Source organism: Trichomycterus rosablanca, chromosome 4, assembly GCF_030014385.1.
Source record: "Trichomycterus rosablanca isolate fTriRos1 chromosome 4, fTriRos1.hap1, whole genome shotgun sequence".
In the NCBI taxonomy this organism is placed as follows: domain Eukaryota; kingdom Metazoa; phylum Chordata; class Actinopteri; order Siluriformes; family Trichomycteridae; genus Trichomycterus; species Trichomycterus rosablanca.
Window position 1 is genome coordinate 38,934,858 of NC_085991.1, and position 17,242 is coordinate 38,952,099.

Consider the following 17,242-nt stretch of genomic DNA (forward strand, 5'->3'; position numbering starts at 1 on the left):
ACATCCTTTTGGTCTAGTTCCTGTATCCTGGAGAGAATCAACAGGTTAAGGAAGATTTGCTTTGGTTAAATGAACTCCTGGACAGTGTTATTTGACCCTGTGACCCTCCAACAATGCATGTGTACCCATGCACAAGCACAGATACACGTACCTGCACACCCTGCTGCTTAGCTTCCTATTCACTTTAACAGTTAAGCTTGTAGTTGCTGGATAAACCAAGCCATACAAACAAACTTATATGTCCCTGATCAAAACAGACAATCCCTTGTTCCTGTTATCACCTAACATTGGATGCAGGTTAAATAGAAAACATGTAATAAACAACTATAAATACCTGAAGTTCGTTGGGACACAGTTTGTTTTCCTGTGCTGCTTCCAGTGCACGCGTGGGCTGCCTTGGGAAGTAGGAAACAAAGATCCACAAAGACATTAGGCCCGTGTGCTGATCTGCAGTCAGTTTTAAGGATTTTGTAGTGAAGGTTTGGGATTGGGATTTGTGAAGAGGAAGCTGTTTCTTGGTCAGTGTAAAAAGAACATCATCTAGCAACACAGGAAATGAGCAGCCTGGCCACATGGAACTTCCTGCATAACATTATAAAGGGTCTACTCCCTCCATTTGAACTGGCAAGTTGTAATAGGCATTATCTAAGGGCAGAGCACACTACTCTGTGTGTGAGGTTAGGTTTGGCAGCAGTAGAGAGAGGTCGCTGAAACACTGTGGTGTGTGTTCTCGTCCCTGCTGGCCAGGGTAAGTTTCTGATTATTATTAATATTATTATTTTTATTATGATGTTGTTGCAATTCTTGGATCTATACAATATACACATTACCATGCATATAACTAAACCATAGAACAAATAGACTATTAGTGTACTAGTTTTTGTTCTAGCATGAATAAATAAAAACGTTCTGTAGGATAAAGTTCCCCCTCATATTTTAAATATTATTAAAATTCTAGGCATTGAACTAGTGTTAAATCCTTTGCATGTAAATAGACATTGGTTGATGATTTTTTTAATGAATGAATTACTGTTTAGATTTTGTTATTGTGTACTGTGTACATTTGCAAAAATATTTACAACTGGTTCACTTAACTGTTTTAAGTGGCTTAGATCTGCGTCCCAGTGATGTTTTATTTTTAACAACAAATAAACCTCCATGAAAGAACCCACAAAGTGAATTATACTTAGACCAACACCAGATTGTGTTCTTTTTGGGATTTCATTTGTGCTCTGCTGTAAAGTACATATTGCAAGTGGGGAGTTTCATCCACAAATGGCCAATATGTGGCTGTCAGCCCAAATAACCTTCTGTGATTAAGATTGGTTTATCTCTGCTTAGTTGCTTTACAGATAATAATTTCTCTGCTTGCTGTACAGTTGCATGTTCTTTAGGGGTTTTTTAACCAGGAATCTGATGCTTTGAGTCAATGTTTATTGTAAAAATATATATACAATAAATACAACACATAAAATTGACTTTAATAATAAATATGTGTAAATTCAAAAAGCTGCACTGTGTAAAAGATTTGTTAAAAACATTTAAGGGTACTTGGTGGCTCATGTTAGCCCCCCACCACCGAAATCTGGTTTCAAAATCTCAGGCCAGTTGTCTACTCAGACATGATTGGCTATGTCTAGGGAAGATGAATGGCTGAAGCCCTGCAATAGATTGGCGCCCTGGTATTCCAATATATTCCTGCCTCGCGCCCAATGTTTCCCAGTAAGACTGAACCTACTGTGACCCTGTCCAGAATAAACGGTTGATGGAAATAAAATAAAATGAATTAAAACATTAAATTCTTGAACTCCCACAAGTCATCCTGAAACTACTAGATTAAAAAGTTTATTTAAGGTTTTAGATCATCATAGATTGATGGCACAAACTAAACATTAATTGGATGGTCCTTAAATTTGCATTGACTTGTGTCTCGCATCCAGTAGAAAACCAGTAGAAAACATCCTTACATATAGCTGAAAGGTTTCTAAACACAAAAACCATAATCAACTTCAAATAATTTAGTGTTAGTTTAATTACAGACTTTACAAAATTGAAAATGTTGACTGTAAGGCAAAATAAAAATATTCGAAAAACAAATAGCAGACTGTGCTTAAAATGGTTTTTTTTTTTTTTTTTTTTTTTTTTTTTTTTAAATATAAAACTTAATGAATTTTCCACTTTTCTAGGTACGAGTAGGGAGCTGGTCTCCCCAGACAAATCCATCTCCACCATTAACCTTCCACACTTTATAATACACCCCGGTATGTTTAAATGTTTTGTATTTAGTGGAAACGGCCAGATATGTATAAAGTGCTCTAAATCTTTAAAATGAACTATTTCCCCCTGTTAGACTATGAGCAAAATGCAGATGTCTGAGGATGAATATCAGGTCTCCACAAGGCATAACTCGATGCAGGAATATGTAAAGGAGTTCACCCGTCACTCCAATGACGTCTTACTGAACTTAAATGAGCTACGGCATCGCGACATCCTGAATGATGCCACCCTGCTGGTGGGCAGTGCCCGTCTGCGCGCCCATTGTGCTGTGCTCACAGCATGCAGGTCAGTCTGCAGGACACACTGCCATGTTTTCTCTTATTCTTACTTCCATCTGTCTTCCTCTTTCCTCTGCTGATCCTGTTTTCAGCAGTGTCTTATTGTTTGAAGATGATTATGTCATGCTTTAATCTCCTGAGACCATGTGTGCGCCTTCCTCTCATTTCCAAAGTTGCGTACTGTCTCAATGCATTTTTTCTGGCTTCCTATAATTTATTTTTATATCAGTCTTGAAGCTAAACCTATGTGTAGGTCAAGCTTCTTATATTTTTTATGCTGCAAGAAAACTATATTGTGTCTTTTTGTTTTTACTGTGATCCTGAATTGTCAATTGTTGCATCCTATTATAAGAAGACTTTCTCTTCTTTTTAGTGGCTTGTTCTACTCACTGTTCTCCCACCATAAGACCAGTGCAGCTGGTGAGCAAGGGGTTTCTGTGTCACTGCCGGAGGGGCTGGATGCGGGCAGTGTGGCATTGCTGCTGGACTTCATGTATACTTCCCGCCTTCCTCTCAGTCCTGACACAGCCCCTGGAGTGCTTGCAGCGGCCACCTACCTGCAGATGGAGCATGTTGCTGACACCTGCAGAGTATTCCTAAAAAACAGGTAAGACAGGGCTGATAGCCTAGTAAATAGCTTTGGGCCCCAAGGTAAAAGCACTGGGCTCAACAGAGTCTCCTTGAGCCTCCTGTCTCATTAAAGCCCTCTGAATCACCCTAAACTGTAGCGCACCCATAAGTGAGACTCAGGTTATCCATCACAATTTTGGGCATTTTATTTGCAATATAATACGTTCATATATGCACCTAACTGTCAGATCAGAATTTATTTGACTTTAACAAAATTTCAACTGAATTTTTGTAATTATTTGCATGAGAAGAAACATTTTTCCATATGTGCACCCTAAATCAGTTGTAGCCTGTTAGCTGCCGCTACCCCCATCCTTAATTTAAGGGGCCATATTGGTCATATTACTATTGTTCGTATATAAAAAGCAGATCAATCATATGTACTGTATATCATTGTTACATTAGTCATAAAATGTCACATATAAGATTGTATTGTCTTAATTAATTTACAATGTACTTAACAGTATATATCCATAATATAAATATTAAATCACCTTACATTTAAAATTCAGAAATGTACTTAACACTGCTGGATTTTGCTGCCAACATCTATTGTGATAAAGCACTGGGGTTCACATCACTGACACAAAGATTTGCATAATGTTAGATGTACTATGTTTGCTGTAGGCTAAATAATGCTGAACCTTGAACTTCCTTGTTCATCACAGTAAAGATCTCTGTCCTCCTGAGGTGGAACTGGTCTCCACAAACACTGGGGGTAGATCTCCAAACCATCCCTCCTTTTCTTCACTGCCCTCCATACCTGCTGTCGACACAAAAGAACCAAGCCCTGCCAAAGCCAGGTAAGAGGTTAAATCATGAAGCCAGGAATAACAGGTGTAAGCTGAAATGAATGAACAGCCAACAATTTACAAACTACTTAACATCATATATTGTCTGGGATTTTGCAGGGTTTCAAGAGAAAACTTTTTACAAGTAAGTTCAGTTTCCAGCTCTCAGCGCTTAAAAGTGGAGGAAGCTGAATCTTCAGCTTTGTCTCATAGCCCCCCATCTCCAGACAGTCCCTCTCAGTGCAGTGGCCAGCCAAATTCACCAGTTGAGTCTAGTAGCTGTACTTTTCCCCCTAAACCGAAGGTACGTTGTGTTTGTGTGTGTGTGAACATTTTTGTATGAATGGACATGCAATTAGCTTGATTTATTGTTCTCATATTTAAATAAATACAAACATTTAACATTGAGTTAGACCATTTTAATCCGACTTTGTGTTGTTTTGATTTGTCAGTAGTATCTTCATCATTTCATGATACAGATATTTAAAAATGTTCCTCTCATCTTTACAGCAATGTTCTGAATCCAGGCTTTTGCCAGACCCTAAGGCCTGTAACTGGAAGAAATATAAATATATTATCCTAAACCCTCTTTGTGCCTCATCCATTAAAGAGGAGGAGTGCGGGGAGGACCAACAAATGTTTGACCACTCCCCCTCTACCACAAATCAAACAAATATCTCACCCAAAACAACCAATAAGGCATGGTTGGTTACTGGACCACAACTAAAGGATAATGGGTAAGTTTCTTTGGGCTGATAGAATACACACACTCTTCTAACATGATATAACCCTTTATAATGCCAAACATATGTTTTATGATTTGTTGAGTTATTTTTATTGATGACAACTTTTATATATATATATATATATATATATATATATATATATATATATTTAAATATATAGACAAGACCTGTCTCGTGATTGTGACAGTCCTCGACTGAAAGTAGATGCTTCCTTTGGGGGCCTCTTACCACAGACAGCAGACATTTACAGGGAATCCCTAGCCACAGTTTCTAAAGATTGCAGAGGTAAACATATCGTTTATAGCCATTTTTTTAATGAAAATGAAAGCTTCTTAAATAATGAGTACTTTGTTTTAATTCACTTTATATAGTTCATTGAGTACCTCTGAAATATGTAAAATGTTTGCAATCAACCTGTATCTCTAGGAATGTGCTCTCCATATCACCACCCATATCCTTCAGTGCTAGAGGCATCCAAGCAGAATGCTCATCCTTTTGGGAAGCTTTCAGTCAAACTGGAACATCAGTCCCCAGTGATCTGTTATTCAGGAACTCAAGGGAACACAAAGTCTACCAGCTCAGGTAAGGGAGTTTCACCTGACATCATATGCCTAATTATATTTGGTGCTTCACATAGAAATGACTACATTCTATTGCTTCTCTTTATTTTAGAAAAACCATATCGCTGCAATGTGTGTGGAGCTCAGTTTAATCGGCCAGCCAATCTGAAGACCCATTCCCGCATTCATTCAGGAGAAAAGCCATATCGCTGTGACACATGTGGTGCTCGATTTGTCCAGGTAATATAAAAGTTCTAGCTTAGCACTGTTACCAGGGCTGTGGTCTCAGTTTCAATCCCCAAGCTGCCACTGTTGGACCCCTGAGTATGTTGCTTTGGATGAAGGCATCTGCTAATTGCCATAAATGTAAATGTAAATATTCTAGAATGCACATAATTTATTTTAAATGTAATTAAAAAGTTTAGCTTGGAACAATTATAATTTTAGAATGCATTTTGCATAGCAAGTGTATTTGCATACTTATTTTTGTTTGACTTACTAATATGCTTAAAAGTAGGTTAGGTGTTTCTATGTTAGAAAATTATTTGTAATATTTGAAAAAAGTTATATTTACATTTAGGTGCATTTTGTAAAGCTTAAATAAAATGTCTAGGTGCCAAAAAATAAATTGATTAATTAATTTTAAAAAGCCCCCCCAAAAGTAATGTGGACACAAATATTCAACAAACTTAAGGGGCATCTGTACCTGCCTATCAGCATTTAGTATTCTAGTTTAGGTGGGTATTTTTTTGCCCAAGTTTTTGGAGCAGGAGAGCTCAGGCTTAAAATGAGTAATCTAATTAAAACTGTTGTGATGCAGCAAAGATGTTAGAGATAGTAGGCATATTTTGGCAGAACAGTTACAGTTGTGTATTTGTGTGCTTATGTATTAGGTTGCTCATCTGCGTGCCCATGTTTTAATCCACACTGGGGAGAAGCCATACCCCTGCCAAACATGTGGAACACGTTTCCGTCACCTGCAGACACTGAAGAGCCACCTGCGCATTCACACAGGGGAGAAACCATACAGTGTAAGTATTTACTAACATATACAGGTCCTTCTCAAAAAATTAGCATATTGTGATAAAGTTCATTATTTTCCATAATGTAATGATAAAAATTTAACTTTCATATATTTTAGATTCATTGCACACCAACTGAAATATTTCAGGTCTTTTATTGTTTTAATACTGATGATTTTGGCATACAGCTCATGAAAACCCAAAATTCCTATCTCAAAAAATTAGCATATCATGAAAAGGTTCTCTAAACGAGCTATTAACCTAATCATCTGAATCAACGAATTAACTCTAAACACCTGCAAAAGATTCCTGAGGCTTTTAAAAACTCCCAGCCTGGTTCATTACTCAAAACTGCAATCATGGGTAAGACTGCCGACCTGACTGCTGTGCAAGAGGGTAAGACACAGAAATAAATTTCTGAACGAATAGGCTGTTCCCAGAGTGCTGTATCAAGGCACCTCAGTGGGAAGTCTGTGGGAAGGAAAAAGTGTGGCAGAAAACGCTGCACAACGAGAAGAGGTGACCGGACCCTGAGGAAGATTGTGGAGAAGGGCCGATTCCAGACCTTGGGGGACCTGCGGAAGCAGTGGACTGAGTCTGGAGTAGAAACATCCAGAGCCACCGTGCACAGGCGTGTGCAGGAAATGGGCTACAGGTGCCACATTCCCCAGGTCAAGCCACTTTTGAACCAGAAACAGCAGCACTGGACTGTTGCTCAGTGGTCCAAAGTACTGTTTTCGGATGAAAGCAAATTTTGCATGTCATTCGGAAATCAAGGTGCCAGAGTCTGGAGGAAGACTGGGGAGAAGGAAATGCCAAAATGCCTGAAGTCCAGTGTCAAGTACCCACAGTCAGTGATGGTCTGGGGTGCCATGTCAGCTGCTGGTGTTGGTCCACTGTGTTTTATCAAGGGCAGGGTCAATGCAGCTAGCTATCAGGAGATTTTGGAGCACTTCATGCTTCCATCTGCTGAAAAGCTTTATGGAGATGAAGATTTCATTTTTCAGCACGACCTGGCACCTGCTCACAGTGCCAAAACCACTGGTGAATGGTTTACTGACCATGGTATTACTGTGCTCAATTGGCCTGCCAACTCTCCTGACCTGAACCCCATAGAGAATCTGTGGGATATTGTGAAGAGAAAGTTGAGAGACACAAGACCCAACACTCTGGATGAGCTTAAGGCCGCTATCGAAGCATCCTGGGCCTCCATAACACCTCAGCAGTGCCACAGGCTGATTGCCTCCATGCCACGCCGCATTGAAGCAGTCATTTCTGCAAAAGGATTCCCGACCAAGTATTGAGTGCATAACTGAACATAATTATTTGAAGGTTGACTTTTTTTGTATTAAAAACACTTTTCTTTTATTGGTCGGATGAAATATGCTAATTTTTTGAGATAGGAATTTTGGGTTTTTATGAGCTGTATGCCAAAATCATCAGTATTAAAACAATAAAAGACCTGAAATATTTCAGTTGGTGTGCAATGAATCTAAAATATATGAAAGTTTAATTTTTATCATTACATTATGGAAAATAATGAACTTTATCACAATATGCTAATTTTTTGAGAAGGACCTGTACATGCATTCATACAATTTTTCTATACTGCAGAATTTGTAATGTAAAATTAGCATTGTTAAATTACTATAAGGCAATTGAATTGTTTCTCACTTGTTTCCATCCTGTCCTCTCTGCCAGTGTGAGAAGTGTGATCTGCACTTCCGCCATAAGAGCCAGCTAAGACTGCATCTAAGGCAGAAGCATGGTGCCATAACCAACACCAAGATCCGCTATAATGTTCTGGCTAATCCATACCAAACTGCATAAACCATATTGCAGACCTTTCCGAAGAAAATGAAAATTCTCTTAAATAAAATCTTAATAAGTTCTAACTTTCACAACTTATGCTTTTAAATAGTTTGAAATAGCTTGATATAAAGAGAAGGGGCTAAAATTTTCAGCTTTATGCCAGAATAAAGAGGTGGAGTGCTGCATTCCTGGAAAGCGCAAATGCACTAAAACAAACCAAAGTCCTCCAGGAATACCGCTCTCCTGCACTTGATGTGCTGACTATAAGTTTTATTATTTATATGTTTTTATATTTTATTATTTATTTTAATAGATGATTGTTCACCTTTTGAAATTTTAATAGCAAGGGGAATAAGGCAGTGGTAGTTCAGTGATTAAGGTACTGGATTAGTGATCAGAAGATTACTGGTTCAAGCCCCACCACCACCAAGTTGCCACTGTTGGGCCCCTGAGCAAGGCGCTTAACCCTCAATTGTTTGCATTTTATTCAGTTGTTTGGTTAAAAGCATTTGCTAAATGCCATAAATGTAAATGCAAGGTGACAAAAGACAAGCACAAAAATCATCTGCGCTTCTTAGCTGTCAGACTTCTGGAAAAATATATGCCTTAGGACACTGGAATACTACCAGAAAAAAAAACATTATTATTGCTAATTAGTTTAGGATTTTTATATGTATTATAAAACTGTTTTTTTCATAAATATTTTACTTCAGCAGACAGTACCTTCCAGAGTAAGGCAGATGGTATGTGAAGTGGGGTGATAGGCGATAAATAAGGTGGTTAAAGAAAGAGGAGTATTTTCCTAAAACATGCAAGATTATAAAATGTAAGTGATTTGGTGAGAAAAGTTTGATGGAAAATTGTGTATGTTGTTAAAATTAAGTAAATGAATGTTGTTAATGATGGAATGTTAAATTGTACAACTTTAACAGTGATGTATAAGAATGGTAATGTAAGTAAGAACAGCTAGGATGAAGGGAATAGTTCAAATCTATGTGTAACTTTTCTTGCATCTATATTTTATTTATCTGTTTTGACCTGTTGAATTTTACTCTCTTACTAGGAGAGCAATCTTTTGGTGTTTGTATGTTAGCATCTCCTTCATACTTCATTTATGGGAGAATTACAACCTAAATGTTATTTCAGTTATTTGTGCATTAACACATTTTCACGCTTCTAATGTAAAAAGGCCTGGAGCCTGTTTATTTAGTAATCCACTAAAATTCTTAAAAGTTTTGTATTGAATATAATGATTGAAAGAAAAGTACTTTTTGTTGGTAATGGTCTAAGAGTCCAAGCAGGCCGAGGACTCAAGTAAGACTGGCATAGTAAATGTAAAGGTTGATGCTAAGGATAATGATATTGTTGACATTGTCAATTTGTATGTTCTTTTGCTGGACAAAGACACGATCTATTTTATATGAATTAAAGGTAAATTATTTTTTTGTATTGGAAGTGCGGTGTCTGTGGTTATTGTGTGTATGATTGTGTTACTATATGTGAGAAACACAAGGAGTCATAGCAAAAAATCGAAACAATAATTGAATAATTATTTATTAATATAATATATAAATAATTCATATCAATGATTCAATTCAAGGATCCCTGTATAACACAGTTTAAGTCTGTTTTTATCTGTTTATTCAAACCTCTGCTATGCTTCTCCATCACCTTCTCTTTCCTTCCTTGGATACTTAAATAAAACAATACTGTTTGCAACACATAATTATATTTATTTAGTGAAAAAAGACATCCAGCACGTTATTTCTGCAAATGCAATTGCCCTCTAACTGCATTTTGTAATTTAATATTAGTCTTACAGTGTAGAGAAATATGGGTTTATACTTGTTTTACAGACAGTGGAGGTTAATACACAGGCAAGCCTAGGCTGCAGCATTGGGGCCTTCGCAGGGATTAGGGCCCATTGATTAGCCAGATGTTATATTTTATTTATTTTACAACATATAAACCTTATTGGCCCATTGCAATGATAAACACTTTGTGAGTTTAGGATTGATTAGATTAAAAGGTTCGTAAAAGTCAAATTTTTGGCGGATTCTACGTCACTGTTTACTGGCCGCTGCAAAAGTGAAGCGTGTCGCCAAGGTCTGTTAGACATATACTGGCTAATTATCTTAAAATGTGCGATAAAAGTACAGTCCTGGCTTCATTCCTTTTCTTAGACCGACTTATCGCAGAAACAGCTTGGAGGTATTACGCATGCAGTGACAATTAGGAGATTTTTTTAACCATATCGACACATGATTTGCGGATCTAAGCAGCTGATCTCCCTAAGAATATGCAGGTGATTCAGAGGAGGACTTTTTGGATGAAATTAGCCAATCGAATGTGCATACGTTCTAAGGATAAGGAACCTACAGTCAATATTTCCGAATGCCAATATTTGCTCTTGGAAAAATAAACTGAACAACAAAGGATCAGAACAGCCTAAAAGAATCTCGTGTAATTGATGTGGAGAGAGTGACATTCTTTGTGAACTCGATAACTGACGTCTCTACAAGTAAGGCAAAAAAAGAAAGAAAACAATCTAAAGGTAAGTTTGTTCCATCTTGTGCATTAAAAGTTGTTGTGTTTCTGTCATAGCTGGCTGTGTTTTACGAGCATGTTTTCTGTTAAGTAGAGCAGCTGGGCTCTTATCTAGTGTGTGGCTGGTCTCAATGCTAATTGTTTAATTACCGGACAGATCTGATGTTTACTGATTTATCAGCTATATTACTGTAATTGTTTATGTTGGAGGCTTTCGTCTGTGCATGTACATAGAAGGATGTGATTATTTCGTTTTCCTGTTTCACTTGGCAGTAGCATTATTTTTACTCGATCCTTATTTTCTTCTGTCTGGTAGTGAATAGATAGAATTTTGGATGTTTGGTGTGGGGGTGTGTGGGTGGAGGCTTTCGAAGTGAAGCTTATGGACCCCCGCTTACAGTTTTAAAGTTTTTACATTTATATTTTAACTGTATTAAATGCTTAAAACATTATTATTATTTGTAGAAATTACTTGTTTTAGGTCTTATGTTGCATCTCTTTGATTAGGCCATCTGTTTAGTGATTGAGATATAATCTTGCTTTTATAGTTTAGATAATGCTCTTGCTTCTCAGCTTCAAAAAATAGTTTGATATGAAAAGACTAGTATACATTTCAGGCATAACTTTTGAGAGAGAGTTAAAGCCAAGACATTGTTTTATCTAGTCAACTTCATTTCATTTGTTTATATAAGACATACCTTTGTAATGTGTGCATCATGTGGTTTTGCATCGTCTTGTTGAAAAATGCATTAACATCTCTGGAAAAGATGTGTTATAGGCAGAATATGTTGCTTTAAAATCTCAATGTGCTTTTCTGCATTAATGCTGCTATCATAAACGTGTAAATTACACTTGCTAAAGACACTTACACAACCCCATACCATGAAACCCTGACTTTTGGATTGTCATAGTCTAAAAATCTGTATTTTTATAGTTTATCTGTTTTAGGAATCTGGTTCTTTTGGCCCTTGTCAAACTCGCTCAGATCCTTATGCTTGCCCATTTTTCCTGCTTCTAACACATCAGCTTTGAGGATAAAATTTTTATTGTTGCCTAATACACTGCCTGGCCAAAAAAAAGGTCACACACTAATATTTCATTGGACCGCCTTTAGCTTTGATTTCGGCACGCATTCGCTGTGGCATCGTTTCCACAAGCTTCTGCAATATCACAACATTTATTTCTGTCCAGAGTTGCATTAATTTTTCCATAAGATCTTGTATTGATGATAGGAGATTTGGACCACTGCGCAAAGTCTTCTTCAGCACATCCCAAAGATTCTCAGTGGGGTTCAGGTCTGGACTCTGTGGTGGCCAATCCATGTGTGAAAATGATGTCTCATGCTCCTCTTTCACAATTTGAGCCCGATGAATCCTGGCATTAACATCTTGGAATATGCCCGTGCCATCAGGGAAGAAAAAACCCATTGATGGAATAACCTGGTCGTTCAGTATATTCAGGTAGTCAGCTGACCTCATTCTTTGGGCACATAACGTTGCTGAACCTAGACCTGACCAACTGCAGCAACCCCCAGATCATAGCACTGCCCCCACAGGCTTGTACGGTAGGCACTAGGCATGATGGGTGCATGACTTCAGCCGCCTCTCTTCTTACCCTGATGCGCCCATCACTCTGGAACAGGGTAAATCTGGACTCATCAGACCACATGACCTTCTTCCATTGCTCCAGAGTCCAATCTTTATGCTCCCTAGCAAATTGAAGCCGTTTTTGCCGGTTAGCCTCACTGACAAGTGGTTTTTTTAAGGCTATACAGCTATTTAGTCCCAATCCCTTGAGTTCCCTTCTCATTGTGCGTGTGGAAATGCTCTTACTTTCACTATTACTACTTACTTTCTACTGGAGTTTTTCTACCATTTGATTTCACCAAACGTTTAAGTGATCGCCGATCACGATCATTCAAGAATTTTTTCCGACCACATTCCTTCCTCGAAGATGATGTTTCCCCACTGTCCTTCCACTTTTTCATAATGCGTTGGACAGTTCTTAACCCGATTTAAGTAGTTTCAGCTTCTCCTTAGATGTTTTCTCTGCTTGATGCATGCTAATAATTTGACCCTTCTGAAACAGATTAACATCTTTTCCACGACCACAGGATGTGTCTTTCAACATGATTGTTTAACAAATGAGAAGATACTCACTGCATTAGTTATGGTTAAATAACTTGTTGCCAGCTGAAACATAATCACCCATGCAGTAATTATCCAATGGGAGGCTCTTACCTATTTGCTTAGTTAAATCCAGGTGGTGACCTTTTTTTTGGCCAGGAAGTGTATATCCCACCCACTAAGAGATGGGTTATTAATTTCACAATGGTATGCATGGTCGGTGTATATAAGCATCAGATCACATACTATGCATTGCATAGTGTGTCAGAACACCAGTGACTCTATTGGTGGTGCAGTGTTTTGACTGCCATCTCTCTTTATTTTGTGTTTATTGTATAGTCCATCATTTCCCACCTAGTATATTGTGTAAATACTTACAGTGGAGTGGCAAAAGTCCATTAGGACTACCCAAACCTGACAGCTTAAACCAAAAAAGTCTGACAAATAATTTGACATAGAATGCCAAAATATCATAGAAAAACTAAGACCCTGTCTATCTATCAATGCTTAAAAAGCTCAGTGTACACTGGCTCAATTAACACAAGAAGAGACCTGACCTTCTGATTATGGAACAGGAGATGGATGGATGGATGGATGGATGGATGGATGGATGGATAGATAGATAAAGATAGTTGATCCCGAAGGAAATTAAAGGACAAATCAAACTCCCTTAAACTGAACAAAGCTACTGGACCCAGTGGCATCCTATATTAAATGATTAGCCACTTAAATTATTTCAACCACTCTATTCTTATAGAATTCAACATGATTCTGGGTGTAGGCTACCTCAATGATGGAATGTAAAGTCTAATGACACATATTTTTAAAATTGGAGATTAATTTAACCCTAACAGCTATCAAGGAATCTATGTGAACAGTAACCTAAAAGGGGTTGTCTGCAGTAACAGTAATTCATGAATGACTTTCTTATGAAATAACCCAAGCCAAATATATCTGTATAGTACAATAAACATGATCTACTTTGCAGAATCCAGGACAAGCCGAAGGCAAAGTGCCAAGGAATATGTTCCCTAAAATTACAAGGAAGAAACATTGAGGAAACAGACTTAACATTGACTTGTCCTCTTTGGGTGGTTCGGAGGATAATTTGAATGAATCGGAATTAAACAATCCATACATATAATAATTTTCAACACAAGTTAAAAACAAGTGAAATGCATGAATAATTTGATTAGAGATTAGAGAGATTCAGTTCAGTCTGTGGTAAAGTCTAATAGTGAGTTCTGGACATTGAGTGCAGATTCTCATCTTATTCAGCAGAAGTGGCATTGTTGCCATGGCAGCCTCAAACGTGCAGGCTTGGTTTGATTTAGTTTGGTTATTAATTCAAGCTTTTCTTCTGCTGTTAATAACTGTAGTTAAAGCTCAAATATGTTTTTGTAAAGCTAATGTAGCAGACTCTGTTATTAGACCAGTAACACATTTAATGACTACAAATTTAATGACTACAGTGCGAAATCATACTGAAACAATTTTCATGATGGTTCTTAATTAAGCTCGTTGGTGAGATCACTCCACACTCATTGTACTTAAGAAAGAAAGCTAAGCCCATACTTAGTGTGCCATCTACAGACCATTCTTGGTATTACAGGTCTAACTCGGTTAAACTTGTAGCCTATACATACAGTACATTAAAAAAGTCCCCTCGTTGCATCTAAACTAAGGCCAGGGTGCACATGTTGTGTATTTCTACCGGATACAAAGGCCTTCATACTATAATTAGCCTACTTTATTTTCACCCTCTAAATGGCTTACGTTAACTGGAAGGCTTTGCGGTGTTGTGTAAGAAATGTGTTCGTATAGACCAGGGGTGTCCAAACTTTTTTTCCTGAGGGCCGCATACAGAAAAATATACAAAGGACTGGGCCACTCACTAGACGCGAGGTATACTGTCTCACTTCTAATGCATGAATATTGGCAAAATCAATCAAATGCAGGTAAATTACGTTTGATAATTAAACATGTTTGAAGAAAAAAACCTCCATCACAGCTCTCCATTAGTAGATTTTCATTTTATTTTTTACAGAAAGGTTGACCGGTTATTCTCTCAGGGTCCTGTATGAAGGGAGAGACAAGAGAAATAGGGGATGTGGCGCCATCAAGTGTTTAAACTAAGAAGTACAACACAGTTAAGCACAAATATTATGTGTGGGCTGTAGCCCATTGTATTTTTTGACTTTGATACGGGCCAATTAAAAATGGATGGCGGGCCGCAGTTTGGACACCCCTGGTATAGACCGATATTTTAGATTAGTAATAAGTGAGGTATAAGTGACAGCTTAGCTAACTTAGTTAAGCTTAGTTTTTTGTTCTGAATTATTTTCATTCTGATTCGTTGTTCTTTTGCGTGCAGCTCCGAACAATAGGACGGATTCGTGTTTTTTTTTTGCGTGGGGTAAAAAAGTGGTGGTCCAGAGCTATTTTTGGATAGGCAGCGTTTACATAAAAAGCTTGTTGAGACCGGTGTTTTAGATCAGCTTTAGCACTGGGCTAATTTGACCGTGTCATGATTGAGCTATGCCAAACCTGTAAAGAACATGCTTGTCAAGTGGATTTTTACAGTGTTTTTTTCTTTTTTGTAGATGAATTTGAAATGATCATTTTTTCTTGTGTTTTGGTTGAACCAAGTGTTTTTTTTGTTTTTTTTTCAGGCAAATGTCGGCGTGGTGGTTTTGATGTAGCAGAATAGCGGAGTTTGTGTTGGGTGAGGTTTGTGCTGGTGTGATGAGTAGATGAATGGAGTCACCGTGAGTTTGAACGGTGTGTGTTTCGGTGTCTCTGTTCGGCGGTGCTTCTGGACCTCATACTCACCTGGCAGAGGAGATACCATGATCAAGAAGGTGGTTCACCCAGGGTGAGGCTCAGCCATTGCACTCCGGCTGTGCTGACCGCTGCGAATTCTCCAAATGTGGGAATCTCGACTGCATAATTTCTGGTAGTGGGGGAAAGATTCAGTAGATACAACAGGGGACTGCGTTCGCGCTCTCCCCTGATCTCTGTGGTGGTAAAGAAAGAGCTTGTAGATTTTAACCGACCGTATTCATTTGGTTTATTGTTCTGTGTGATTTTCGTTCTGATTTGTTGTTCTTTTGCGTGCAGCGCTGATCAGTTGGATGGATTCGTGGTGTTGTTGCGTGGGGGGAAACGTGGTCGCCCAGAGCTATTTTATTATAGGCAGCGTTTACATAAAAATACAGAAGTAAAATAGACCGCTAATATCTGATAATGAGGGACCGCGTTCGCGCTTTCCCTTGATTTCTGTGGTGGCAAAGCAAGAGCTTGTGAACATGAGCGAGACCCTATTCATTTTGTTTCTTGTTCTGTATGAAGTAGATTTTTTTTTTTCATTTTACAGTCATGATGGTTTCCGGTTTTATTGCGTTAGAAATGTGTTCGAATAGAGCGTTTTTAGTAGAAAATTTGTATAGCTTTTATATTATATTTTGTAATTCATAGATTAGTACAATGATATGTTCAATTTAGTGGCATAAATTAGATACGATCTTTGGATTTTTTTATATTTCATTAGTATTTATACTGTGCACAAGCCTTAAAACAATGAATATATACAGTGTATCACAAAAGTGAGTACACCCCTCACATTTCTGCAAATATTTCATTATATCTTTTCATGGGACAACACTATAGACATGAAACTTGGATATAACTTAGAGTAGTCAGTGTACAACTTGTATAGCAGTGTAGATTTACTGTCTTCTGAAAATAACTCAACACACAGCCATTAATGTCTAAATGGCTGGCAACATAAGTGAGTACACCCCACAGTGAACATGTCCAAATTGTGCCCAAAGTGTCAATATTTTGTGTGACCACCATTATTATCCAGCACTGCCTTAACCCTCCTGGGCATGGAATTCACCAGAGCTGCACAGGTTGCTACTGGAATCCTCTTCCACTCCTCCATGATGACATCACGGAGCTGGTGGATGTTAGACACCTTGAACTCCTCCACCTTCCACTTGAGGATGCGCCACAGGTGCTCAATTGGGTTTAGTCCATCACCTTTACCTTCAGCTTCCTCAGCAAGGCAGTTGTCATCTTGGAGGTTGTGTTTGGGGTCGTTATCCTGTTGGAAAACTGCCATGAGGCCCAGTTTTCGAAGGGAGGGGATCATGCTCTGTTTCAGAATGTCACAGTACATGTTGGAATTCATGTTTCCCTCAATGAACTGCAGCTCCCCAGTGCCAGCAACACTCATACAGCCCAAGACCATGATGCTACCACCACCATGCTTGACTGTAGGCAAGATACAGTTGTCTTGGTACTTCTCACCAGGGCACCGCCACACATGCTGGACACCATCTGAGCCAAACAAGTTTATCTTGGTCTCGTCAGACCACAGGGCATTCCAGTAATTCTTCTGGGATGACGACCATGCAGACCGAGTTGATGCAGTGTGCGGCGTATGGTC

General features: G+C 38.3%; 1 protein-coding gene and 1 pseudogene across 1 annotated transcript; both read left to right on the plus strand.

Moving 5' to 3' along the window:
• The first annotated feature begins 687 nt into the window (after positions 1-687).
• LOC134312384 (B-cell CLL/lymphoma 6 member B protein-like) lies at positions 688-9,571 on the plus strand. The gene is made up of 12 exons (XM_062994283.1): positions 688-748; positions 2,187-2,261; positions 2,351-2,562; positions 2,929-3,162; positions 3,854-3,988; positions 4,097-4,280; positions 4,487-4,713; positions 4,883-5,007; positions 5,149-5,304; positions 5,395-5,522; positions 6,176-6,313; positions 8,006-9,571. The coding sequence occupies exons 3-12, from the start codon at positions 2,354-2,356 to the stop codon at positions 8,132-8,134; spliced, it is 1,665 nt and encodes a 554-aa protein (XP_062850353.1). The 5' UTR covers positions 688-748; positions 2,187-2,261; positions 2,351-2,353; the 3' UTR covers positions 8,135-9,571.
• Positions 9,572-15,613: 6,042 nt separating this feature from the next.
• LOC134313219 (U1 spliceosomal RNA) lies at positions 15,614-15,802 on the plus strand (annotated as a pseudogene).
• The last annotated feature ends 1,440 nt before the right edge of the window (positions 15,803-17,242 follow it).